General features: G+C 38.0%; 1 protein-coding gene across 2 annotated transcripts in view; it reads right to left on the bottom strand.

Moving 5' to 3' along the window:
* Positions 1 to 467: 467 nt before the first annotated feature.
* The window catches only part of TMEM245 (transmembrane protein 245), an 84,320-nt gene continuing 57,607 nt past the window's right edge, over positions 468 to 27,180 (bottom strand). For both annotated transcript variants that reach the window (XM_051610524.1, XM_051610523.1), the window contains 4 exons: positions 11,451 to 11,551; positions 10,459 to 10,633; positions 8,379 to 8,573; positions 468 to 7,406 (listed from right to left, as the gene is read on the bottom strand). In XM_051610524.1, the coding sequence (XP_051466484.1) occupies positions 7,361 to 7,406; positions 8,379 to 8,573; positions 10,459 to 10,633; positions 11,451 to 11,551 (517 nt within the window). In that variant the 3' untranslated portion in view covers positions 468 to 7,360. The remainder of the gene's footprint in view (positions 7,407 to 8,378; positions 8,574 to 10,458; positions 10,634 to 11,450; positions 11,552 to 27,180) is intronic.

A 27,180-nucleotide genomic window follows, 5' to 3' on the forward strand; every position in this document is an offset into this window, starting at 1 on the left:
GAAAGTGGAACATCAACCATACCGTTTTTAAATGTGTGAACAGCCATGCAGGGAGGATTTGATCACTTTTGCTTTCAAGTCAATAGAATGATCTAAAATTATGCTTGGACATGACCATTTCCATTTCAGAGAGTAAGCCATAATGGGAGTAAGTTAAATTACCTACAGCTGCTGAAAGTAAGCTTTCAGAGGGTCTGGACGTGTGGTTGTATTACTGCTGGCAGTGTACTAAGTTGCCAGATGTCAGCTGAACCATAGTTACTGTTATGGCACAAGTCCTTCTTTACTCTGCAGAAAATGTGAAGAAAAAGAGTACAGCTTCTTTCAGTGAAATGAAGTTATTCTCAAGGACTGGAGATCCACTGCCATACCTGTACTTCATCTACAGCAAACCAATTATTTCACCAGATTAACTGCTCCCTTTATGGCTCATTCCAAAGATCTCATCGATCAAACCAAACTCTGTGTTCTTTACATTAACAACATTTTATTTCAAAATATATTAACCATTCTGTGCTTACAAAGGACTGCAGTGTGAATACAAGATAAAGTGAAAAGCTACTTAAACCTGCTACAAAAAAAACGTGTTTTTTTGGTTTTTTTTTAGGAAGTGGATTGGTGCATACAATCAAAATTACCTAGTTTAAATACCCCTGCAGTCTACACAAGTACTTCTCAATCTCAACTCACACGAGTTGTTCTGACACAGTTAGTCACAGGGAATATATTTTCAATATTACACATGCAAACCCACATCACGTACCAGAACCAATGGTAGCGTAGCAAATTATAGTAACAGTTTTGAACACAGTTCCCTTCTGAAGATGTAGCACATGTACATTTGCAGACAAAATTTGTGTCAAAAGACAATAGAAGTTATTGCTCCAAATCCCCGCAGATTCTGGGTAGGAATGCATGATTTAGAACATGCAAAAGATCTGCTGTTAGGTTTGAGTAGTGTCTAGCAAGTCTTGGGACCCAATGTAAAAAAATTCTTTGGATTTGGTTTGGTGAAATTTACCTAAGGGGAAAAAAACCCTTCCCTAGTCTTCCTACCAAAACATCACCCACTAGTTACTACATATATATATATAGGTGAACACCTAACTATTAGTATAAAAAGCCGGTTTCCAACCAACACTGAAGCATAGAAAATTTGGTTTTAAAGGTAACAATCTGAAAAACCGTATGCTTGCAGAACACAGCAGTGATGACACTGGACACTGAAAACATTGTCCTACACACCCAGTAAGTTATAAACAACACAAAAATGTTTTTATTAATACTTCTTGAGAGAGCTTCAGTTTTGTGCTGAGACTGGCAAAAAGGAGGCAAACATTTTCAATTTTGTTTTTCTAACCTTATGGTTTGGATGTCTTAAGCCTACTAATGAACTTTTGTGGCTGTTTTTTAGCTTTCTGATGCCTCTTACATTTACTGTACACCAATACCATGAAAAGTATTGACTTTAGGTTCTCATCGTACCATTGCACACAGTAGTCAAGTGGCAAAAAGTGAGGACAGGAAATCAATATTTTTACTTTAAAACCATAAGGCTGAAAATTCTTCTGATATATACAAGGATGCTAGAGCACTCACTCTGCCTTTATCAGCTTGCAAACACATCCTGCTGCAGGCAAATATGCCCTGCTCCTAACTCGAACCTAGCTTTGGTATCGCCACATGCTAAAAGAATAATCTCTAATTCAATGCAAGATGAATTATGTTTGTCCAAGTCCATCCATATGCAGAGCACGTCAAGGATACATTTACTTGCCAGTTAGCAATTCCTGCCTGATTTGGACACTCTATTTCAGTATAGAAATGTACAGCATGCCCTTCAGGTCCTGGAATCGATCCCAAGAAAGCAGGAAGTAATACTCTCACGGACTAAACAAGACTCAAAATGAGGTACCAGATGAGGTGTGGAAGAAATTAAGAGGAAGGAGAAACTAAGAACATTTTTTGTGACCTATTAATTTTGGCAGCTCTTTAGTGGCTGTGTGCAAATACTTTCAGGAACAGCAATCGCTTAACAATGGATTACCAGATGGAAAAACAGCTTTTCCCAACTTTATATTAACTACAACAAAACAGTTCTAGTCACCCTACCAGTCAGTGTTTGCCTGGCTCTTCCCCGAGGTTTATCAAGTAAACATAAATTCTAGAAAACATTGCTTGTTTGCACCATCTACAGGCACTATTTTGTTCTCAGAGATCTTTAAAAGAAAATCAAAGTCTGAATAGTACAGACACTGCTCATATTTATATAATGATGCATGTCAGCATATGTATTGACAAACCAAATGTAGAATCCCTGAACATGCTCATCACTCCTGGAATTTTTTCTGGTTCCAAAATACCAAGTTTATTTTCCACACTGCAATTAAAAAAAATTAAATTATTTCCAATTGTATAACATCAAAGCAATTTTGGAGAATTTTACCTGAAAGCATTAAATATTTTCCTAAAAGTGACAGATAAACAGTATCAGGTTAAAGATCAAGCCTCCCTAACATTTTTAAAGAGTTTTAGGCTACTCTAGCTTTGCAGAAATAAAACAGGAAGGGAATTAGCCTCGTATGCTTCATCAAAAAGCATAAGGAATTATAAGAAGGAACTCTTTGAAATACAAGCCAAGATAGAGTTTATAAAGATGATGCATCCATGGATTTAGGAGATGCCAGTTGTCACTCAGTAAAGATTATTTAATTAGGAAACCAATTTTAACTTTTAAAATTGCAAACTTCATGGCAAACAACTGCATCTCTAGAAGAATGCTACCTCCACTATTAAATATAATCAATACTAACTCCAATCCCAACAGCTTTCAGCACCTTCTGAAGGAAGTCGCAGCTGTTATCAGAGGTAGTATCCATAAAGGTGGCACTATCTGTAGTGACAAACTTAAGCTAATCTAATACAAACACAATGTTTGAATAAAAGCAGTGTGGGAGCATTTTCTACCACTGATACAAATCTATATTCTCAGTAGAATGATGGTATTTTCTCATCCTTGATACATCAGGTCTGTAGGAAAGGCAGGACCCTGTAGTGTTCTATCAGCAGTACTAGGGATTAGCAATTCTGTTGCTGCTTTTACTGGGGAACAATTGTATCCACTTTTGTATTTGCAGGCTTTCTGAAAAACAATGTTTAACACTGCAGCCACACACCTTTTTCAGAAGTTACTGATACCCACAATGTATAATACTGGAGACAGCATCCAGTATTCCCTACACAATGATTTTTTTTCTTTTTTTTTTGTTTCATTAAACAGTTTAGGGATTCCTTAATCCAATAATCTCTGACAGAACACACATATTCTCTTCCCCAAAGTCTTGAAGCAAAGCTACATCGCCCCTGAAATCAGACAAGCCTAAATGTACCCCAGATGAACTCCAAATACATACCATTGCACACAGAAAACTACTCTATTATTAGATAAGTGGGTATAAATTTCTAAAAGATGTGTAACTCATGTATAACGTTAAACTTTTTTATTCTTTTTTAAAACAGTCTTTCAAAAGCAGCCATCACTGCTCCCAAATGGTCATAGTGTATCTGTGCTGAAAGTTACCCTATTTGTAGTAAGGCTGGCAAAATGAATGTGTGTCAGATTCTCATCACTGCAGTTCGTTGCTTCATGTATTCAGTTAAACCAGAACTTACAGTCACCTGAAGTTACCATGCTGGGCTGTAAACTGGCACAGATTCCCTTCTGCTAGCTCTGCTATAGCACAGTAAGGTGCAGCTATGGTACCGGACGGGGAGCGAGGGCTGAGTGCAAAAAGCAGTTCCATTAGCCCTTTAGCACCACACTTTTGCAACATTTGTAACTAGCTAGAAGAGCATGATAACAGCACAGTTGTATTGTAGGGTACCATGAGACCACACTGTCTTGTTTTACTACAAGAATTCCCTTCTGAGTTCTAAATTGGTTTTGCTCCAACTGAATATTAAATGTACTAAATACAAGTAAATATCTGCTCCTGGAATGACTGTTTACCACTAAGCTAAAGACCATCAACTTCTTGCCTATAAGCATTACAAAAAAACCAAAAACAAAACAAAAAAGATGGTCTGTCCAAAGAAAACTGTAATTTAATGCCACTACAGAAAAGGATGTGTGAGGAATTTCCCCCCACCTTGACCTTTTATTTTATTTTTTTGAAACCTGCTAGCCATCTTATCCCATGGAGCTACTGCTTGCTTTTTGCAGGTGAGGCAAGAATAACCAGCAATCAGTATGTTAAAATGACCCCAAGTCAAACTGACCAGTGGAATCATTTTCACATTAATGTGAGATGGAGCTAAGCTAAACTGTTCTTAAAGAGGCTGTCTTTTCAGAAAAGGATATGGATTGTTAAATATGCAAGGACAAGTTTTTCCACTTCTACTGGTAATTAAACCCTACATAATCAAGGTATGCTTCTTCATAAGGTATTTTGCTTTTTGGTTTTAAACATGGCAAAATTAATGAATATTTGATATTCTAAGAAGATATTACTGGAGGTTTTGTTTCTTTTTTCATTTCTTTTATTTTTGGCAGTATACTGTTACTGTACCACCATTGAACCACATAACTGGTTCCTCAATCAGGCATGGCACATCGAATGAACACCTTAAGTTACATTTACTGAGAAAGACTGTACTATGGGTGTTTCTTCATGGCAAGTCCTAGCTGAATTTGAAACAGGAAGCATCAATATGAAGCCCTGTTTAAAAGCAGGAACACAAGACTGTATCAGGTATGAATTCTCTATAGAAAATTATTTCTCTTCATGTTCAGAAAGGAATACTTCAAAATAACAACATATCTTCTTGGCTGATTTTACTTATTTGACATTACTGAAGGTAACTGTCTAAAATACCATTGCAATCTTCACACAGAGACCCTTCCTTGATCTAAGGTGGTCAGGTGAAGGGGGATGGAGAAGAGGAAAACTTAAAAACAAACAAAAGAATGCTTTGTAATGACTTTTAAAACCTACTATGTTGAGTACCACAAGAATCTGAAAGATTGTCTTAGAAATAACTGAGATAGCAAATGTGGACAATAGAAATGTCTCAACCAGTGAGTAAAGAGGAGCAATGGAAAACTGGAAATACATTAAAGAAGCGTGTTTCTTGCTAGCAATCTTTAAATGTTGTCTACAAGAAGCTATAATGAGGACACAACATTTCAATGCACAATTCTGAACTAGAAAAGTAAGATAATGAGTAAGTTAGAATTCTAAGTCTCATGGTGTTCTCATTCATGCTGGTTAGAATATTGCAGGAATACTCAGGGACAGCCTCAGGTTCTTTGTCATCCTTCACTCTAGCCAGAGGCAATTATAAAAATGTGTGTCATTAAAGATTTTACGTGATCCACAAACCCAAGGAAATTAAAATATGGGACACTTACTTTATTCAAGCAATACATCTTTCCAGCATTGACATGTAGGTCTTTCAGAATTTAAAATATTAAATGGGGATGTTCTTGTATTTCAATGAACTTGAGTCAAGCCACTGTATTAAGCCTGAGTCTGTCCTCCAAACACATACCTGCAAGCTTACAAGTGCAAAACCAGCACACTTGAAACCTTCCATTTAAACACAAAATTTCCTCAGTAAAACTGCAGCAGCTAATTTTGAGAATCCGAGAAATAAGTATTTTTGTCTTAATAGGCAGCTTGTTCATTGCAAACCTATACCAGGACTTTCTTGCTCAGTAAGAATCAGAGTACTCTCCAGTAACTTTTCAGGGCAAGGTAATTTTAGAAACAATGTAAAAATACCTGTAATATCATGAAAATAGGAGACTTCCAAATCTATCAGCACTTCTGTAACTCAAATAAAACAAATATCTAAGATACCAAGAGCTGTTTGTACACAAATCTTAGATATACTTATCCCTAGATAAGAACAGATTTCTGTTTCAACAGCTGTATTCCTTCAACAATAAACGCAAGGGATGCCTGCATTTTGTATAACTCATTATCAATCAAACTATGAAATAAATTCAAGAGAAGTTACTAGAAACTGAAAGGTGGTTCTTTGGTGAAGCCCATGCATCAACTACTTTGTACCTAGGGCCTCATTTTATTTGTGGAAAAACTGTGGAAGTATGAATTTGCTATCAGAAACACCACTTCCTATTTATAAAAAGGATCCATTCATAAAGATCCATTTTGTCAAAATATTTCAACAATTGATACAAATTGTCACCAAAACTGCAATTTAAGCAAATTTACACATGGAAGAAAAGGATTAAAGTGGTTTGATGCTGTAACCTAGGCAACACACTATTTCAGGAATTTAAGAACTCTGTTTACTATATCTTATTAAGATACTTGGTTAGAGACTTCCAGGGGAAAAAACCCAGGTTGAACTAAACCAAAATCCATGCTGTTTCCTCTTCCTCATCAGAAATAAACTTTCATTTGCCTGAAAAGTTAACTGAACTCAGCCACAGGGTTTGAAAACCAGCATTAAACAATCTCCATTCAACTTCCTTCTGTTACTGGAAATACACGTGACAATGGTACATTACCTCTGTCTGAAAACACTTAAGGCCGTTGATTAAATTTAGTTGACAAAATGACTCCACTGGGTTGATGGGTAAACAGCAAAACAAAATACTACCAGATTTCACTGCAAATGAGGACAAGATTAAATATATTTAAACAGGTCCTCCTATTTAAATATGAGGAAAATCCACATTTAAAAAACTGCGTATCTACTCATTTTAGGAAAATATTAAATACCAGTTCCCAACAACATAAAATTTCAATGTATTTTAAGAGGATAATATTTAAGTGTCATTATAAGCTACAGATGATGGTCAAGGCCTCTAAAGAAATACTCTGAGGAGCAGCAGATAACTATATTCTACTTTCATTTACCAATGAGTGGTTTACACTGTTTTTTGCTACCGGATAAAAATATTTTGCTACCAGAATAAATATTTTGGAATTAGCTTCCTTTAAAGTTACTACAATTTAATAATACAAATAATCCAATAAATAAAAGCCAAGTTAGTAATTTCAGCAGATAATGACTCCAGTGGATAGATCTGTCCTCCTAATAGTTCTTTTTATGAAGAAAAAAAGGTCTTCAAAGTCTTCAACAAGGCAGTTGAACGTGTGTTATTATGCAAAGCCATGGGAAGTAGACATTCTCTCTTGAAGAGGCAAAGTGCACAATAATGTTAAGGCCAGCAGATGCTCAGTGGTTTCTCCTAAAACCCAAGCTATGGTTCCCTGTTAGCTGCCCCCAGGCACAGCTGGAAGGAACATAAGGCCATGGCTGTTGTGAGCTCGGAACAGAAGACAGCAATTCCCTCACATCGAATAGTTGCAGCACAGCACCTTCATCACTCTGCAGCCATTTTCACCTCCTCAGGACTCTCTCTAGATGACCTGAGAAGCATGGGGGAAAAAAAAAGATCTTATGAGTGATTTACAATACCTAGTTTCCCACACGTGAAACAGGAAACAAACATAAATGCAGATTGTGTGCAGTGTGGGAAGCTCTATCAACAGCTTATACAGAAATCTTGGAACATCTACAAGTGAGAGACTACAGACAGGTTCAATTAGGGAGTTTTCCTCCTAAGTACCCATATGAAAGATGACAACATTATTCATGTGAACAAAGCAAAGAATTATTTCTGACAAGCACAGAATCCTCTTTTAGATACATGTATAATGAGATAGTCTATGTGATTGAACAAGACAGTAGAGACATTTAAATGGCTACTGTCATTAATAACTTCACAATATGATTTCAAACTCTAAGTATTGCATTAGGACTTTATTCACCCCATTTCTTAACTGTACAGTTTAAAGATACATTATTGTATTCCACATTCAGTAACTTCAATAAAGAGATTAATAAATATTGTATTTCTAATGGATTAATGGCATGGGATGTTGTATAATTTTTGAAATTCAAGTATATTTATTTATACTTTGTAGTACTGTAGAGTAACACAAAAATGCAGTATTTGCAGGCAGGCCTCTTATTAAGGACAATGAACAGTGACCAACAGATATTAACAAATAATAGTTTTACACAGAAAAAAGGATGCTCAATCATCTCCTAGCACAATGGCAACATGTAAATTACAGGAAACAAAGGTATTAGTGAATTTTCTAAAACAGCCTTCTGTAAGAAGCTGAGAATCACTAAACAAACATTTCAAGTTTAGAAGTTCAAGTGAGTATTCCACTTTACTATAATTTTTATTTCTAGAATACAGGATAACTGAATTTTCCCCAGATACTTCAAGATGCATGTAGATGTGTGTGCACACATTCTCTGTACCTATCCATACATGCCCTGATCCATGTAAAAGCACAATGCATACATGTAAGGCATTCATAACTTACCGTTGAATCTGTAATGGCCACGCTGCTTGTGATGGAGTGGGCACTGAATTTGTTGGACTCACCAACATGGCACTATATATGTTGGAAGCAACCACAAGTATACAAAGTAGAATTGGTCCTATGATGGCTCCTTCCAGGCCCAGGTAATATGCTCCACCAGCTACTGCAAGACCTGTCAGGTAAGGATGACCACCTCTGGAATTATGGCACAAGCAGAATAAATTAAATTAAGAACAACAAAAAACAAGACTATGAATGATGAAGTATGAATTAATAATAAAGTTTTATTAATCTTAGAGGGTGACAAAGCTAGCTATAGACACCCGTATTTACACTATAAGCTGCTGTTTGAATGACTGCACAATTACTTCAAGCTGTATTCTGCACTGTATTTGCACAACAGATCAAACTATGTTTTACAGCACGTAACACTGGTAATAGCCACAATACAACAGCTACTTTATAGATGTCTGCAGGAATCCCTGGCAAAAACACTTCCATTCTGAAAACGGAAAGATGCTTGATTACACAGAATATTTATGCTTTATGGTCAAGAATGGTTAAATTTTAAGACAACCAGCAACATGTACAATGAGTGCCCTGAGCAAAGAAATTAATTTACACAATGGTAGTAACTTGAATTGCATCTTCCAAACAACAGTTAGCATATATATTCTTTAAATGAACAGTCATGTCTTCCCATTGCTACAAAACAACCTCTCAGATTGAATGTTTGTTTTCATGAACTTTTGATGTTTTCAGATTAAAAAGAAAACCAGATTTTTATGATCATATTAATATTTACTGGAAAGGTGGGGCCAATAGAGCTCCTGATAAGAGGGATTATGGCCAGTAAGCCATTCCACTTTTCTTTTCCGTGCTTCAGTTCAGATGCACAGCAAGAATCCTACCAACAGCACTTACAAAACCTGCTCATCATGCTTAATCTTTATAGCTAAAATAATAATGGTCATATGGAATTATATGAGAAAAGCTACCATTGAAATGAAACAGCTTGAACCAGCTCTGGCTGTTTCTGCCAGGTTTCTACCATGGTTTGACTTCAACTCAGCTGACACATTGGCAGTCTTTACCTTCATCACAACTGCATGCAGAATGAGACCACAAAACATGTTCTGTCACATCACACATACCACCTTAGTCATACCTTACTTAGATCAAATTTAACCTATTGGTAGGGCCAGATTGTTTCTTGAGGGGATGGACTTGACTCTGCAGTTTTATATTTCTCCAACATTAGACATGATTAATTTCTAGACCTTTAAAAACTTAAAATACTGGTTTTTTTTCCAGCATTTGCATCAGTTTAATATTCTTCTGGCTAGTCTGCTAAATTAAACAACCAATCACCTGATGAAACAGGACTACAGTATGAACATAATGCATTTGGAAAATGCTCCATAACCTAATTATAGCTATTTCAAATAACTTTCATCTAATCTGCAAGACAGTATAATGCTTGCTATTCTATTTAATGGGAAGAATACAATTTTGCTCTACCATCAGCAAATCTATTCCTGTCATATATATTTTCTGGATAGTAAACAGAGTCTGCATCACCTAGAATAAAAAATGTATTTTAATAAGTAGAACAATTATTGGCTGGTTAAATCGCTGCTAGCTTTAAATTTATCCATTATTTATTGTTGGAAAAATATTGTAATTTGATTATATTTCACCTGTTAGCCTTAGTGCATGCAGAATAACCACTGCCACAGTCTATGAAAATTATTGTTAATACTTTGCATATTATAGTTAGGTTCTCTCTGTTCAGTGTAATTATATTTGGTGAACAAAAATACTAATTTCTAACTCAACACAGAACTGAAACACTTAATGTCTTTATTCCACATTAACTCCACTCTAACACAAATTAGCACAAATGAGGGACTAGTACCAGCATGTAACTAAACCTGGACCATGACAAGATGTTATGTGCAAGTACCTATGCTTGCAGGTACTGTTCTACATGCTTCAGAAAAATAAGTTTAATGAAAGGTATCGTTGGTTGTTAAGCATTTTTACAATACTAACTTTAAAAAGTCTTCAATGTACCTACCCTGATATATCTGAATAAATTGCTGTATCTACAAAATAGGTTGGCAAGAGGTGAAAAACCAAGAGCAGAACGGCTTTGCATCCTTGTCCTTGCACAAGCCACAAATCCAAGACTGCAGGGATGGCTGCCCAGTATGTCCCCAGAAATGGCACTGCTCCAAGGATTGCTGCTAATGCTAGAGCACACAGAAGCAGAGGTGAGAAAAAGACCAGTGAAATATATTTCACACATATGTAAACTCTGACACTTCAACCACACCAGCAGTCCAACTTCTATCAGCTGTTGTAAATAAGACACTGAAAAAACATCACATAAGGCTCTTGGAGTTTTATAGCTCTGGTTTAGGAATTACACTATTCCCCATACAGAAAAAGCTTCACCAGCTGTCAGTTATAAGGAGTTACTTCCAAAAGAGGCACCAATTCAGAAAAATTTTAAGTTACACCAATCATGCACATTTCAAACTTTTAGATAACTGCAAATTCACAACTGTGTAAGAAAGTATACAAGCAGAAGTTTCAGAACTGCCAAGGTCTCCTGCAGTCAACCACAATAATGTAGATAGTACTATGAGAAATGAGGCCCATATAACATCTGTGATTTATGTATGTCTGTATGCACACATGTACGTACACACAGGTGCGCACCCTTCAGATGTACATACAAGCACCTGTTGTAATCTGAAGTGCCCCAGTACTGCTGTAATGCTAGTCTAAGTTCACACCATCTACTGAGTTCAATAGATTCAGGTGTTATAATAAAAGAGTAGCCAATCCTGCAAGTAGAAACTTTTCAGACATTTGCATGGATCAACCATATGAAGGCTGCCTATGCAATTCTAAATTCTGATAGTTCCCAGCTTCTGATTCAATATTATTTTAAAAATAATTTCAAGACTAATCTTATCAGCAACATTTAATCCCACTGATCTTGCACAATAAATAATTATGTAGTATTAGCTATATATAGATTATAATTGCTCAAAATCTTACCAGATGGTATAAAGACTATGTTAATCCCAAATATAGTGTGAGTCAGCCAAGTGTAGAGTCCGTAGAACCCAGCCATTTTGAGGGAAGCATCAAATACACCTCTAAAACAATCAAAGAAACTCTGTTAAATTTTATTGGCAATGGGATTCTGGGAAATATAAAGACACACACAAGCGACTTTGAAAAACTGCAAAGCCATTTGTGATGCAAATAACACAACTGAAAATATAATACTGAACTTTTTATGCATTTGCTCCCTATGAAAAGAGTAAGCATCCATCACATCTGTCATTTAAGGCATTTAGACACAAAAAAACAAGACTGTTCTTTATTGTACAGTAGGTTCCAGGGATAAACCCCTTGAAAGAAACTGCTGAAGCATCACACCAGATTCACCATAAAAAATAACCTGCATACAAACCACTTCTTTGCCTTTTTCCACTTTTACCTGTTCATTGATTTTCTTTATCCACTTACATTTCTGTACCTGCTCATTCTCATCTGATTAAAACCACAGGTCTATAAAGTGTAAAAGGCTTCTTAAACTCTTTCTTTCCTACATGCTTACATGGCTTTCTGGATAGAGTACCTCAAATTCATTACTGGAATTTAGCCTTAGTATCTTTATATTCCTAGCTTTTTGATTGCTTACTAGGTTACATTACTAAACAGTAAATAGAAAAGCAGGTAATCTAATTCAGTTCTGCTGAATCTATGTCCAACACACTGGTCACAAAATAATTGTCCTCTCTTACGTGTGACCCCAGGTTCATAAGACAACAAACAAGTAGCTAAGTGCTGTGTCATTTTTACAGCACTAGTGCACTTATATATGTGGAATATCCTATATCTGAACTGAAAATCTGTTTGAAAGCCTTAGGACTACAACCACAAAACTGTACTCTAAATCTGGTATATTTCACCATTGTACTATGTCAGTTTTTCATCCTTATTTGAGAATGGTATTAAGTTTCCTGAAAACACTATTTTAGCTGGGATCAAAGTAATCAAACCTGAGTTCCTCTGCTCAGACCATCCTAGGAGTCACACTTGCCGAATTGGTGGCACACGCACCCTCTCAGCAGAGATAAATGCAGTTTGCTGAGGTTAACTTTGCATTTTACATTTAATGCGTAGTTACACTATGTGTCTTTGCAGTTTTGGGAACTTTGGCAAGAGGACACAAAGGACAGCAAGGTGTGCAACAGAAATAATGAAGCCAGATGATTAGCAGAAAGGCTTTCATTATACTTTGAAGAGGAACACAGCCTGTACAGAAAAGGGCCTTTTCTGTAACTAAAGAGTCTAAACACATGGTTTCTTTCCTCTGTTGAATTGATAAAACTTTCTAGAAAACAAAGCAAAGCAAAACAAATCAAAACTTCCTCTGCAATTAAACTACTAGGTAGAACCTTCTCTTCCGAACTACCAGCAAGAATTCCAAGACTTTCCGTTTTTCCTTCTTTGGACATAATCCTCATATTTATTTCCATGGGCAATTTGCATATCTTTGCCCTCCTTTTCCACCTAAAGGCTTGCATAGATTCCCAAATGACTGCTGAATGAAAATTATCTTATTTCAAATTCACTAGAAGTTAAAAGTGCATAATAAACCTTACACATGAACAGTGCTGTTAAAAATGTGAGGTTCTCTTAACAGATTAACTAGGAACAGCTGATGTCAGCCATTTCCCCCCTCAAAAAGGAAGAAAGGGAAACTGTGGGAAAAAAACAACCTGAAAGAATGAAATTAAATAACAAATCTAACTATTGTCAGACAAATATTATAAGGTGCATGAAAAAGGGGAAGGAATATTTACAAATATGTGGTGGCCTCAGTAAAAAGAGTCTGAATACTTTGCAGTTTAGCCAAACTTCTATAATATTAAAATGGGAGATCAAAGACCAAAATATATAGAATCTGCAGATTTTGAAGAGTGAAATACTCATCTGTATTTTAGTTACAAGAAAAGTAAGCTTCTGCTGAAAAAAAAAAAAGAAAAAACAAAGAAAAAACAGGCAAGCAGGAGAGAAAGCCCCAAAAACTAAAGTCACAGTATAAGAGGCTAAATGTGAGCTTGCATTAAAAACTCAAGATGTTTTCATATTTCAGTTACCCACAAGTCTTAATTTTCTGCATTTTCTGTGACATTTAATTAATGTCTGCTCTTTCTGAGGATATCAAAGGAGCACAGTATTTTTGTAACAAGAGCTGGTTATTAATTGAAATTGGTTTTGTCAACCATGAAGTATAAACTTCATATAAAAAGCAGGGGAAAATAATCAACCTATCAACATTTTATTTAAAGTTACCTTATAAAAACAGAGGTCTAAATACCACTTGAATTCATACATACACATTATCTGTGGTTGGATTTTAAGAATTTAGAACATAAAGAACTACAATAGGGTCTTTGGCAACAGTAGCCTCCAAGCAGCTGCAGAGATTAATGCTATAGGTACCGCAATGATCATGAGAGTGCAACAAAAATACCCCTTGACTTCTCCTGGTCACATTAAAGATACATTTATTCCAAATAAACCCTTCTGCTTTTGTCAAGCCAACATCCTGAGCCTTGTTGGTCTCTTAATCTCAGACCTGTCCTTCAGAAATCCCTTTGCTCTTTAAAGAAGATACCTCACAACTTCTGAAACTCTTCATTGGTGACACAAAGATTTCAACTTACTTTAATGCAATTTGCCAGTCCTTCCCAAATAAAAACAAAAACAACAACAAACCAACATATCCAGAACAATTTTTTAGAAGGAAGCATTAAATCTAAATATTTAATAGCATCTATGAGAACCAAGATTTCAACACGCTGCAATTATATCTTTGAGTACATCTTTTTCTCCTATCACTCAAACAGGAACTGTGGCACAAATACATCCCAGCTGTCAAAAATATTTTGAAACTGTCTTTGAGCTATCTCCTTCTTTTTCCAATAAATGCAGTTTCTGTACTGTAGTAAAATTAATAAGGTCTTAACAACTTCTGTAAGTAGGCCCAAAAGCTACATTTCAGTATACAGGGGGCAAGGCAGGCCTCTGGCTTGAGGCAGGCATGTGATGTATCAATTTCACTTGTAATTAAAATATACATCCAGAACTACAGAAAAGCCATACTTTTCAAACAAGCAATCATTTTAGATTTTCCCACAGAGACTACAAAAGATGAGAAGACAACAACCCAGAAAAATTATTCCAACAGCCAGAGTTACTATGTTAGGGAGTAACTGCAATGCAGTTTCTCATTCATAACAAAGCATCCAAAACTCCCATTCTAATTTACACAGTTTTCACATTTTAGTTCAGACAAGTATCATTTTTATCCTCACATTAATGTTATTCAAATTTAAACTCATTTTCTGCCATGCCTTTTATTGATGTGGTCATGCAGCTTGGAAGAAAATTTTATCTGGTTGGTACATAATACATTCCAATAGCAAAATAGCATATACCTCTCAAAGACAGTAGAAATACAGGATTTCTCTAGCTGCTTGCATCTAGCACACACAATTAATAAGCTGGAAGGAGAAGGCATCACACAGCACTCAGAAGCTTTGAGCTGCCAGCAGTCAAGCATGAAGTGAGAGGAGGCTATACCTAATTTTATTCTCTTCTTCTTCCCCTTTCTTTTTGTCTGCTTCAACTAGTCAGAAAAAAGCATAGGGAAACCTACTTTTTGGCAAGTGTGGCCCAGGAGAACTACAAAGTCTCTGAGGATTCATGTTTGTTACTTCTGTCAGAAAAACTTAAGAATTGTATTTTAAAGTCTCTAGAAATTCATACCCATTTGACTTAATGTGTAAGGCAGCTAAAAAAATAATGCTGAAAACACTAACTAGAATGTTCCTCAACAGTATGCTTCACCTATTCTGCACCTGTGATGCCAGATCTTAAAGACGGTGTGGTTTGCTACTGCAAACACTAAATTAGTTTATTACCATCTGTAAAATACAGACCTTCCTAGTGAAATTATGACAGTAAATTATTTTCATCTCTTAATATGCTGCTGGTATACACACAGCTTCCTTTGATATACAAGAATAATTGTATGTTTCAGAAATCAGAAAATCCAATTGCTGCTCATGTCTCACTTTGGCACTGTACCTGGATGAACCACTTTACCTGCCAGAGCTCTCATCTGCAAATGTGTAAAATTTATGAGCACTTCATGGCAATGTGGTAGAAGGCATACTTAAGACATACATATTCAATTTTACTGGGCTTTGAAAAGCATGTATAATTTAAAAAAGAAAAAAAAAAAAGAAGATATGGGTCATACTTCACATTATTCAGATTAAAAATGAAGAAACTTCTGTCAAATTATCAAATGTTTCTTCACAGCTGACCTAAAGTTTTTTTTGTTTTGCTTTGGTTTTGTTTTGTTAAAGTTCATTCTATTTCACTGAAAAGCTAGGGAAAGCGCCACCATTTCATTTTATGGGTTTTGTTGTAAATGTGATTTTTTTTTTTTCTTTCACTGATTTGCTATAAAAGTCTACAGTTTCTTTTTGCTTCTACTGGAGCTTACATTAAATCTATGTCCACGTGAATTCAGGTTCACTTCATGGAGCCTGCAGGTAAGATCTGTTCACTATTAGTGACATGGTGACACTTGAAAAATTTCAAGCATTTCCCACAGCATCCTTGTAGATAAGTTGATCAAGTATGGGTTTGATGATCAGGCAGTGAGGTGGATCAAGAACTGGTTGAAAGGAAGGAGTCAGAGAGTTGTAGTCAATGGGGCAAAATCTAGTTGGAGGCCTGTGACCAGTGGAGTCCCTCAGGGGTCGGTACTGGGACTGGTGTTGTTCAACATTTTCATCAACGACCTGGATGAGGGAACAGAATGTACCCTCAGCAAGTTTGCTGATGACACCAAGCTGGGAGGAGTGGCTGACACACCAGAAGGCTGTGCTGCCATTCAGAGAGACCTAGACGGGCTGGAGATTTGGGCGGGGAGAAACCTGATGAAGTTTAACAAGGGCAAGTGTAGAGTTTTGCATTTGGGGAAGAAAAATGCCATGTACCAGTACAGATTGGGGGCTGACCTGCTGGAGAGCAGTGTAGGTGAAAGGGACATGGGGGTCCTGGTGGACAGGAGGATGACCATGAGCCAGCAATGTGCCCTTGTGGCTAAGAAGGCCAATGGCATCCTGGGGTGCTTTAGAAAGGGTGTGGTTAGTAGGTCAAGAGAGGTTCTCCTCCCCCTCTATTCTGCATTGGTGAGGCCGCATCTGGAGTATTGTGTCCAGTTCTGGGCCCCGCAGTTCCAGAAGGACAGGGAACTGCTTGAAAGAGTCCAGCGCAGAGCCACAAAGATGATTAAGGGAGTGGAACATCTCCCTTATGAGGAAAGGCTGAGTGAGCTGGGTCTCTTTAGTTTGGAGAAAAGGAGACTGAGGGGTGACCTCATCAATGTTTACAAATACGTAAAGGGTGAGTGTCAAGAAGATGGAGTTAAGCTTTTTTCAGTGATGACCAGGGATAGGACAAGGAGTAATGGATACAAATTGGAGCATAGGAGGTTTAAGGTGAATATCAGAAAAATTTTTTTTACTGTGAGAGTGACAGAGCACTGGAACAGGCTGCCCAGAGAGGTTGTGGAGTCTCCTTCTCTGGAGACATTCAAAACCCGCCTGGACGCCTTCCTGTGTGATGTGCTCTAGGTGACCCTGCTCTGGCAGGGGGGTTGGACTAGATGATCTTTCGAGGTCCCTTCCAACCCCTAGGATTCTATGATTCTATGATTATTGCAACAAACCCAGTTCAAACTGAAGAGGCAGAAAAGTGAAGACTTCTGGGATGCAGAACATAACTCAAGCTTCAACTCAGAGCATTCATTTTTTTTACCTCAGAGTTAATTTCATTTTCTAGATATCTTTATTCTCAAAGTACTAGAGGAAGGAGAGAGTATGGGCTGAAATGATGAGAACTGAAGTTTCCAGAAAGATCAGAGTAAGCATATAAGTTCAGGAAAGAGATTTACTGTTTACTATACTAAATTAAGAATGAAGGCTAATTGACCAATCCAATTAAAATGGTAACAGGAACACCCTAAGCAAAAAACAGCATTAGAAAAAGACAATTTCACTCTTCCATCATCCTCTTTACACCACTGATGTTTGGTATTTGCCATATTCTCTAAGTAGACATTACAAGGATTGTACTGCATGGCTGTTGAAAAATCTTCTTGTATACAGAGCTTACTAATTCAAAATGATGCTTTAAGAAACTCCAGCTACTCAATTTCTTTTGAAAATATAACCTTTACATCTTAACAGTAGAGGGGTTCAAGGTATAAAAGCAAAAGTAATGCTTTCCGAACTTCAGAGCATAGTTCCACTATTGATTTCAGATCACGTTAACCCAGAACTGCACAAGAAGAGAGCCCTCCCACTCCCCTGTTCTCAAGCATTCATTTCTGCCCCAGGCCACCCTTCCTCTGCCTACCAGCCAGCACAGTCTCTTGTATGTGCTACAACAGTTTTTATCATGCATTCAGCTAACAATTATTCTTTGCTGGGTTGGTTTTAACTAAGTAGCTCAGCACTCTATCCTCCATCCAACTCACAGAGCAATGGTATAAAGAGCTGCATTCACTCTAGGAAAGAACCAGCACATTCACCACTGGAGGGCAGGAAATCTTCCTTGTACAATCCTATTCTTATCCCAGCTGAAACTAACAGCTAGTGTCACCACAACTTCAAAACCAAGTAACTAATTTTCTTTCTTCAGGCACCATCAAGATCTGTTGCAGAAGTCAAGCTAACAGTGACACTCAGAGGACAGCTATTATCTTAAAAAGGACCCAAGTATTCTTCTACAATGACCCCCCAAATTTCAAGTGATCACTGGGAGAGCACTGAAGAATAAAATTACTCAAGGAAGTCCTTTTGCAAAAAACCTCTTCAGCTGTTCTTTGACTCTCTTTAAGGGTTCTGTTCTTCTGGGAATAAAAGAAGCTCATTATTTCACAGTTTCAAACTACACACAAAATAAGCAAAGAGCACCAAGATACACTCCAGCTATGAATAAAGTAGAAGTTGCAGTGTTTCTGTTGAAGCACTGATCATCTCAGAAGCAATGTAAACATGAAGATCATTTTCAGAGTCAACTCCATGACAAGATTTTAACAGTTTTGTTGTCAAAATTAATTTATCCTTAAGAATGATAAAACTGAACAAAGAGAGGTAAAAGCTCCAACATTTGGGGGTTAGGAACGACACTGAAGTGGTATAGCCTTGAACAAAATATAGGTCCTTGAGATGGTGTAACTGATGCAAATATTACACCTCTCAAGGCAGGGCAGGGCTCCAATGACCCTATCAAAACAATCAAAAGGACACAGAGGCAAAAAGGCATTCTTCTCTAACAGAGAAGTATCTACATTAGTTGAAAAAGAAAAATTAACATGTAGTCCAACTTGTAAGAAATCCTACATCTGATTATTTCTTTGCAATACTTTAAATATTTTTTAAATTACTATTGGGGTCTGGTCATCTATACTACTTAACACTGTTCTTCTAAAATCAGATTTGAAAGCATTAGTAATTTCTGAATCAACTATTTCTATCACTTCCAGATTTTTATCATGAGCAGACTGCAAATGCTTGCTATGTGCAACACCCAATTATTTTTAAAATTAATCTTGAAACATAATGTATAAAAACCCAAATAGCTCAGATCAAAGGTCTATCTAGCCAGCATTCCACCTCCAGCAGAGGCCAGAAGCAGACAATAAGGGACCAAAAGAAATAGGACACACATTTCACAGTCCCCCCGAATATTTTTCCACTCCCTATTTCCACCTCAGGGAATATAATGAACCAGATGCAGGCTGTCTATTTAGTAAACCTCAGTTAGTATCTATTCTCAGTCCTGCCAGATTCTGCAAGTTGCTGCAACTCCAAATTTTTTTCACAAGACCTTGCCCCATCTACTGTGTGTCACATGAACCAACACACTTCTCTCATTTTTCGAAACCGCCTGCCTTGCTTTTTGATAATCCCAAGATTTTATGTTGGAAGAGACTGTGAGTAGTCCAGCTCCAATCACCCTTTCATACTGGTTCTGGTTTTGAAAACCTCAATTGTGTAACATCCTTTTACCAGCCTGAAGAGTCCTAACCAGGTCAGTCATTCCTCATACAGAAACTGATACATCCCTTCATTCCTCCAGTTGGTTTTGCCACCCTTTTTATCTTTCCGAGATGCAGGAAGCAGAATGCCACAAGTAACTGAGAGTACTAGCAAAGCACAGATTCATAGAGTGAGAGTAATACTCTGTGTTTCTGTTATCTTGTCTGTTGTAAAAAATCTTAATATTTGATCTGCCTGGCAGATGTCTTGAAGTATTACCAAGCACTAAGCTAACATACCTACCTGAAAATATAGCTCCCCAAGCAGTAACAGTCAACACAGAGGCCATCATTTTATGTGGGAACTTAGGACTGGTTTTCACCTGTGTACGCCACTTTCATCTACTCTACATTTCATCAGTCATTTTATTCCCCAGACACTGCTGTCTGCTGACTTTGTCTACAATGTTGCTGTAATTCCACAATCAGTCATCCTTACTAGCTCAAACAGATTTGCAGCATCAGTGAGATGTCCCTCTCTACTTCTTTCCCAGGACAATTCTGAATAGATGGGATAGGAGAGGTGACTACCTCAACACCATAATTTACTCCTGCCCTGATTATTTTTTTTTAACTGAATATGCATATAATAATTTATGCATGCAAAAAACAGGCCTACTATCTCATCACTACTAAATTTCCTTGAAAGTCTTTGGAAAGAGATGATGTAAAAAGCCTTTACAAAGCTTCAATGGAACAGAGCAGCCACATCAACTTATTAACCATCCTGCTTGCTGATCACTTCGAAAAACATTAAGAGTAAGGCTGAACTTCTCTCTGTGAAAACTCCATTGTTCCTTTGCAACTCAATCATATATGCCAGGTGCTAGTACGTCCGTAACTTTAGTTTCTACTAAGTTGCACAATACTACTATCCAGCTTGCCTGTCTGTACTTTCTGGGTTCCCCGGAGCTTTTTTTTCTTCAAATTTTGCCCTTAAGTTTTATTTGGTGAGTTACTATCACCAACTCTCATCAATTTACTATAGCTATTTTTGTCTGTTTCTTCAACCTCTTCTACAGTCACTGTAATTTCTGAGTTTCTGCCACAGCTCACCCATGAGAAAGGTTTTAAAATATGACTCCCTCTGCTTTCCCTCACAGCAATGAGCAACATAGCATCAATTCATCTCCTCCTCTGCAACAGCCTGCAGCACACTCACTGCTGAGTACTTCCTGTCATCCCTTAGCCCCCAAGTGCTTCCTGCTCCTGCTGCGTGTGAAAAGTGGTATTTTTGTTTAATAGCTTTAATAGCTTGTGGAGCTTTGAACAAATTAATCAAACTCTCTACCCCCTGTTCCTTTCTGGCCTACTTCTATCTGCCAAAGTTTATGATCCTTCTGTTTTCCTCATTTAGCTAAAACTTCAGTTTTTTAAAGAATAGTTTCTCATCTCCTGTGACCTTTGTTACTTTGCTGTTAAGCTACACAGCCCACCTTCCCTTTAGCCTCACTCAAGTTTTTCTTAGCAGCTGGCATACGCTGGCACTCTACGTTGAACATTTTTTGTTCTCCACACCACTGATAGTGATATAATACTTTCAGACCTCCATTTTAGCTTGAAAAATCCCATGAATGAGAGCAACAGCTAGCTGGACTCAATAAAGCTCAAGATCCACTGCAGTCTTGTATTAAGAAACTCCCAGGGCTCAGTAACAGGGCCAGTTCTCTTTAATACTTTTAGCAATGATCTGGATGAGGGGATCAAGCACACCCTTAGTAACTCTGCAGATTATACCAATTTGGGCAGTGGTGTTGGATCTGCCTGAGGGTAGGAAGGTTCTATGGATGGACCTGGACAGGCTGGATCGATGGGCCAAGGCCGATTGTATGAGGTTCAATAAGGGCAAGTGCTGGGCCCTGCATTTCAGCTGCAACAACGGCAGGCAAGGCTACAGGCTTGGGGAAGAGTGGCTGGAAAGCTACCCAGAAGAGAAGGACCTGGGGGTGTTGGCTGACAGCCAGCTAAATATGAGCCAGCAGTGAGCCCAGGTGGCCAAGAAGGCAAACAGCATCCTGGCTTGTATCAGGAATAGTGTGGCCAGCAGGGCTACGGAAATGATTGTCCCCCTGTACTTGGCACTGGTGAGGCTGCACCTCAAGTGCTGTGTTCAGTTTTGGGCCCGTCACTACAAAAAGGACATTGAGGTGCTGGAGCATGTCCAGAGGAGAGCTACCAAGCTAGTGAAAGATCAAGAGAACAAGTCATAGGAGGAGCAGCTGAGGGAACTGTGGAGGCTGAGGGGAGACCTTACTGCTCTCTACAACTACCTCAAAGAAGGTTGTGTCTTGGTCTCTTCTACCAGGTAACAAGTGATAGAACAAGAGGAAATGGCCTCAAGTTGTGCCAGGGGAGGTTTAGACTGGATATAAGGACAAATTTCTACAATGAAAGTGTTATCAAGCATTAGACCAGGCTGCCCAGGGAAGTAATTGAGTCACCATCCCTTGAGGTATTTAGAAGACATGCAGATGTGGTGCTTAGGGACACGATTTAGTGGTGGCTTTGGCACTGTGCTAGGTTAACAGTCGTACTTGATGACCTTAAAGGTCTTTTCCAACCAAAATTATTTTATGATTCAATTATAAAATTATGAACCACAAGCATAGAGAAGAGCCCATTTTGATTGCTTATGCTAGTGGAGAAAATAAATAATGGATTGACCTCGTAATTCAACCTAAGATGACAAAAAGCAAAAAGCTAAAGCTGTGATGTTGAATCTTTTAAATGTCAGGAAATCTTGAAGTTTTGTATCAGCCTTCATGCTGTCCTTCTTACATTACAATAGAACTATTTTAAATAGCAGAAATGGAACCAAGGTTAGAATAATATAAACTGCAATATTAAATACCTAATTATTACATATGCAAGCACAGAATCTTGCAATGTTTTATACCAAAAATAATTCTCTTAGTATCTCTTTATTCTTAGAAATGCCTGACAGAAGATCTCTTCCCTACATATTCAATAATTCTTTCAGCAACCATTATCTCTCCATTCCTCCAAGTTAGCTACTAGGCCTGCCTTAGAAACAAAGAGGAAAAACTACCTGGCTGAGCTGAAATCCAGATGCAAGTGTCACTGTTTTAACTGATACAGTCTATGTCACATACAAACTAAACTTAAATTAAAATGAAGATTGTGTGGTCTGGCATACAAATAACTGTTTTTAAAAGCTGGTGGTGTAGAAAAGCAGCATAGGTACATAATTGCGTAAGTGCAATTTTTAGTTAAAGGATTAGTATCCGAGATGCAATGTAGTTACATTATTCCTAAAGATGGCGTGCAAATCTGCTTATGTGTTTAAACACATGCCCACACACACACACTAACCCCCATTCTTTAAGTGTTTACAGATACCTTCAGTCTTAAACAAACTGGACAGTCAAAGAAATACAAATTACAAATATATACCTACAGAAATTACTGTGAGAATATACAGAATATGCCAGCTGGCATATGAAGGAAGCAAATGGCAGAATACTGGCACTGCCTGATATAAAACAAGGAAGCCCACAGTGACCCACCAATGTGTCTGAAAAGACACTATACCAGTCTGCGTGGCACAGGGAACAGAACTGTTTGTTTTGCCAGCAGATTGTGCACTTAAATAATCTCATGAATTAGATGTAGTAAACTGTTAAACTACATACTTTGTGACTTGCTTGACCCAAATAAAGTGTGTACAATAATGTTTTTTTCATAGTTTCAGGTAACTTTGGAAAAAGAGTAAAGGTAAAGCTTGAGCAAGTCAATTATTTTCTGAAGTTTTATTTTTTTCTTTCTCTGAATTATTATTTCAATAACTCTTTAAAATCATGCGTACATAAAACAATATACAGACAGCTCTGTTTAATAAGAACAAGTATTTTCAATATAAAAGAAGGACATATAGGTAAATATAATGTCTTTTTTTTTGAATAGAGGAGAATACTTAAGACTAAAATAGCAGTATCTGTAAGTCATGTGGTTACTGCTACTAAAACAATTAGTTGATAAATAATACTATCCATCCCAGTAGGATAATCAGGTTACAGCCACTGTTTGTTTGGTTCTGCAAAAGTACTGCAATATTGCATTATCTCTTCTAGATTTGTAGAGTACATTCTAATTATTTTCAGTAACTAAACTGAAGCTTTCCTTTCCACCATGTAATTAAGGAAAAAAAAAAAAAAAGAAAAAAGGAAGTTATTCCCCTTTTTTTTCACTAGGAAATGATTTAATTAAGACGGAATATTTTTTAATTCTATTCCCATCTCACAACATACAACATAAGTAGAACTTATAAAACTTCAAGTCCTGTTAAACACACTCCTGTGACAGAAGAGATTTCTGCAAGACATATTCCTGCTAGTAAAGAACATATATTGCATGCAAAAATTCAGTCAAAATACAATCAGTTAACAGTTGTCTTCGAAAAATTAATCTGGAAGACATAATTAATGTTGCAGTAAAATAAACATGATCACACATTTTGCTTTTTCTAAGCATTAGCCTGACATGCTGGAAGATTATTGTTTTCTGTGGGAATTGTATCACCATCTCATTTTCTCCATCATTATTGCCAGGACGGCACAGCAACCAGCTAGATGCTCAAACAGCTGGGATTTGTTTGCATGGTAGCTCATTTCAGATCTCTTTACATGTTAATAAATAACAGTTGAAAACTAAGAACCTATTTCAGCCGTTAAGGCACTATAGGTTTTCTTAATTTCAAATCTCTTTTACTTTCTGGCAAATTTCAATTAAGGATGTGATTACTACTTCCTCTTTGAAAGCACCTAATATTTTATGTATCTTTTATAGAAAATGAAAAATCTCATAAAATTTGAGGGGTATATGTCAAATGAAGAAAATGAAGCAAATAATGATAACCCTTCTCAAACTGAAAACAAACAGTACTCATCTTCCTGGCATTACAGAACAAACTTCCACTAACACATTTCAAGGCATCGCTCAAATTACATGATCTGGGGTTAAGACCATTTCACAAAGTAATTAGGCCCCACCAAAACTGCAAGCTGCAGTAACTTTAAGCCACAGCCATACCCGTGTGCATGCACTCATGTGAAAGTATCGCACACACTAAATTGCACTGAGGCCGTGACAACATGCAACTTAGTAATGTGCAATATCTCCACCAGAGCAAGCAGAATGGGAGCTTCAGGGAAGAAGGGTATGGTGCATTCAGGAAGAGAACAACATGCTGCTCAGGGAAAGGAAAATGGTTCAGGCAAAGGTGTGCATGCTACTACTTTGGAGATCCGTGAGTTGGAGAATTACTGCTTCGTCCATTCAGGAAAAAAATAAAAAAAGAAACTGAGACAAAAGCATCCCCTCCCTGTTTCAGGGGTAAATGATGTCCCCTCAAGCCACAAGATACTAAAATATTAATATATATATAATTACAATGAAAAAATTCACTATCCAGTATTGTGAACTAAAATTACCTAAATCCAGTAAACCAGTCCAATTGGTTCCCACATTTCTAAAGCAAGTAATCTTCCTAACCTTGACTGAGAGTGCAGCCAAAAAATTCCTGGAGCTCAACCTACTCTGGCATAAACCTTCTGCCACACTCACCAGTCCTCTCCCTATTTTCCTTTCTCCACTGGTTTCTGTGGCTGACTTTTAGTAGCTTCAGTGAAAGAAAATAATGCATTTATTATTTTAACAAGCTACTAAACACTACTGCCAATTATGTAGACTCTTGCACATGATGAAGATGCAATACAACCTCTATAATAGATCACATTTTTGTGCCATTATCAACTTGCATAATATGAAAAAAGGAACAAAATTAAAACAGCAAAAAAAAGGACAGAAAAGCAGAAAGGATGAAAGTAAAAATGCAAATGGAGCACTTATCAAGAAGAAGAAATAGCATAAAGACATAATAAAATAATTTTTTAGGCTAAGAGATCAGTTCTTCAGTAAATATTTTAAATGGCACAACATTAACTTAACAAAGGCAGTGAACCCCAGGAATATCTTGTTTCAAAATTATCAGTCTCACCGCAGTGCTAGATAAAACTATGGAGGTTGTCCTGGTAGCTACCACAAAACACACAACAGAGAATGTAATAATTGATCACAGACAACACAGCAACCCTTCTCCTCCCACATTTGGGCAGCCTTTCTCTTGGGCAAGCAACACAGCAGGCGGGAGTGAGCCCCAGGAAAGGGGCCCTCAGCCCCCATGACCCTCCTCCTCCTACATTTGGGCATCTTCCAGGCCATGGGTCCCCCCTGCCCAATCCCACCAGATTTGGCCACACCCATTGGCCAGAGTCACAGTCACCATCACAGTGGCCTCCCGATGTCACCAGCCCTATCAACAGCACAGCCACTGGTCACAGCCAACGTGGGCTCGCAAGGGAAAAGTTCTGTTTCACTGAAAACAAACCCTCTGGACTTCCCACAGGCTCACCTGCAACCCCTCCCACCAATAAACTGTTCTTTTGTTGATTATCAAGGCTTGTGTGGGCTCTTCTTTCCCATCCCCCACCACTGTCCCTCACCAGAAGGAGAGGGGAGGAGAGGACCTTATTTCCATTGAGCTGTCCTGCTTTTCTGAGGTGGGAAGGGGCACCCACAACCTCGTAGAAGATGGCCTGTCCCACTACCACTGACGCCCTTACTTTGGACCATCCACAGCATCAGCCTCACCCCTGACCTCAAGTACACCACCTCTAGCAGCTGCTCCACGGGTGGGATTTCTTCCTGCTGAGCACAAGGCAGTGGTTCTCCCAGGATGTAGCCCTCTTCTCTCCATGCCTCACCCATCTGGATACTGCAGGATGTGGTGTACCACGGGCCCTGCTAAAGACTGCCACACTACATGGCAGTCACTGATCTCCCCTTGTCCAGCTAGGACAGTCACCTCCACAAAGTAAGGCTCATGTTGCTCCTGGCACAACTCGTCTTTGGTGAAGCTGTGCTGGGGGTTCTGTGGTGTCATATTGTCCTACATCTGCTTCCAATTAATCACCTGTCATTTACTGCTCTGTACTTGTACCACTATGCTACTGTTAAGGTTTGGGAGACCCTGGCACAGTGTTCTACACCTACAGAGAGGGTCCTTAGGATCCTGAAAGACTGGAAGGGGTCAGTATTCCTGCCCACTTCCTGTCACAATCTATAAAAGCCAGGAGAGCTGGAAGCTGGCCCTTTTTCCCTTCTTGCTCTTTTCTCCCTGCTGGGGCTGCTGCTGCTTCCTGCGGCTTCCCACATGCTCGCTCCAGAATCCAACTGCATCAGGTGCTGTGAGGAGCCATGGACCTCTCCTCTGGAGCAGCCCTGCCTTTCCCATATCCCTGCCATCATCAAGATCGGTTTTGTATATAAATACTTTATCTGCTTTTCCCCCACATTTTACCCTTTTCCCTTGAGTTTTGTTTCTAGTTTCAATTTCCAAAGTCTAAGTCTCTTCCTTATTCCCCCTTCTGTCTTCCCTTGAGAGGGGGGAGGGGGATGGTAATGGCTATTCTGTCCTCTGTTTTTTTGGGATTCACCTTTAATATTTAAACCAGGACAGCTACCCAAGCAATCTCTTGTGCCAGGCATGGCATTAGTTGCTCTTAG

Source organism: Apus apus, chromosome 2, assembly GCF_020740795.1.
Source record: "Apus apus isolate bApuApu2 chromosome 2, bApuApu2.pri.cur, whole genome shotgun sequence".
In the NCBI taxonomy this organism is placed as follows: domain Eukaryota; kingdom Metazoa; phylum Chordata; class Aves; order Apodiformes; family Apodidae; genus Apus; species Apus apus.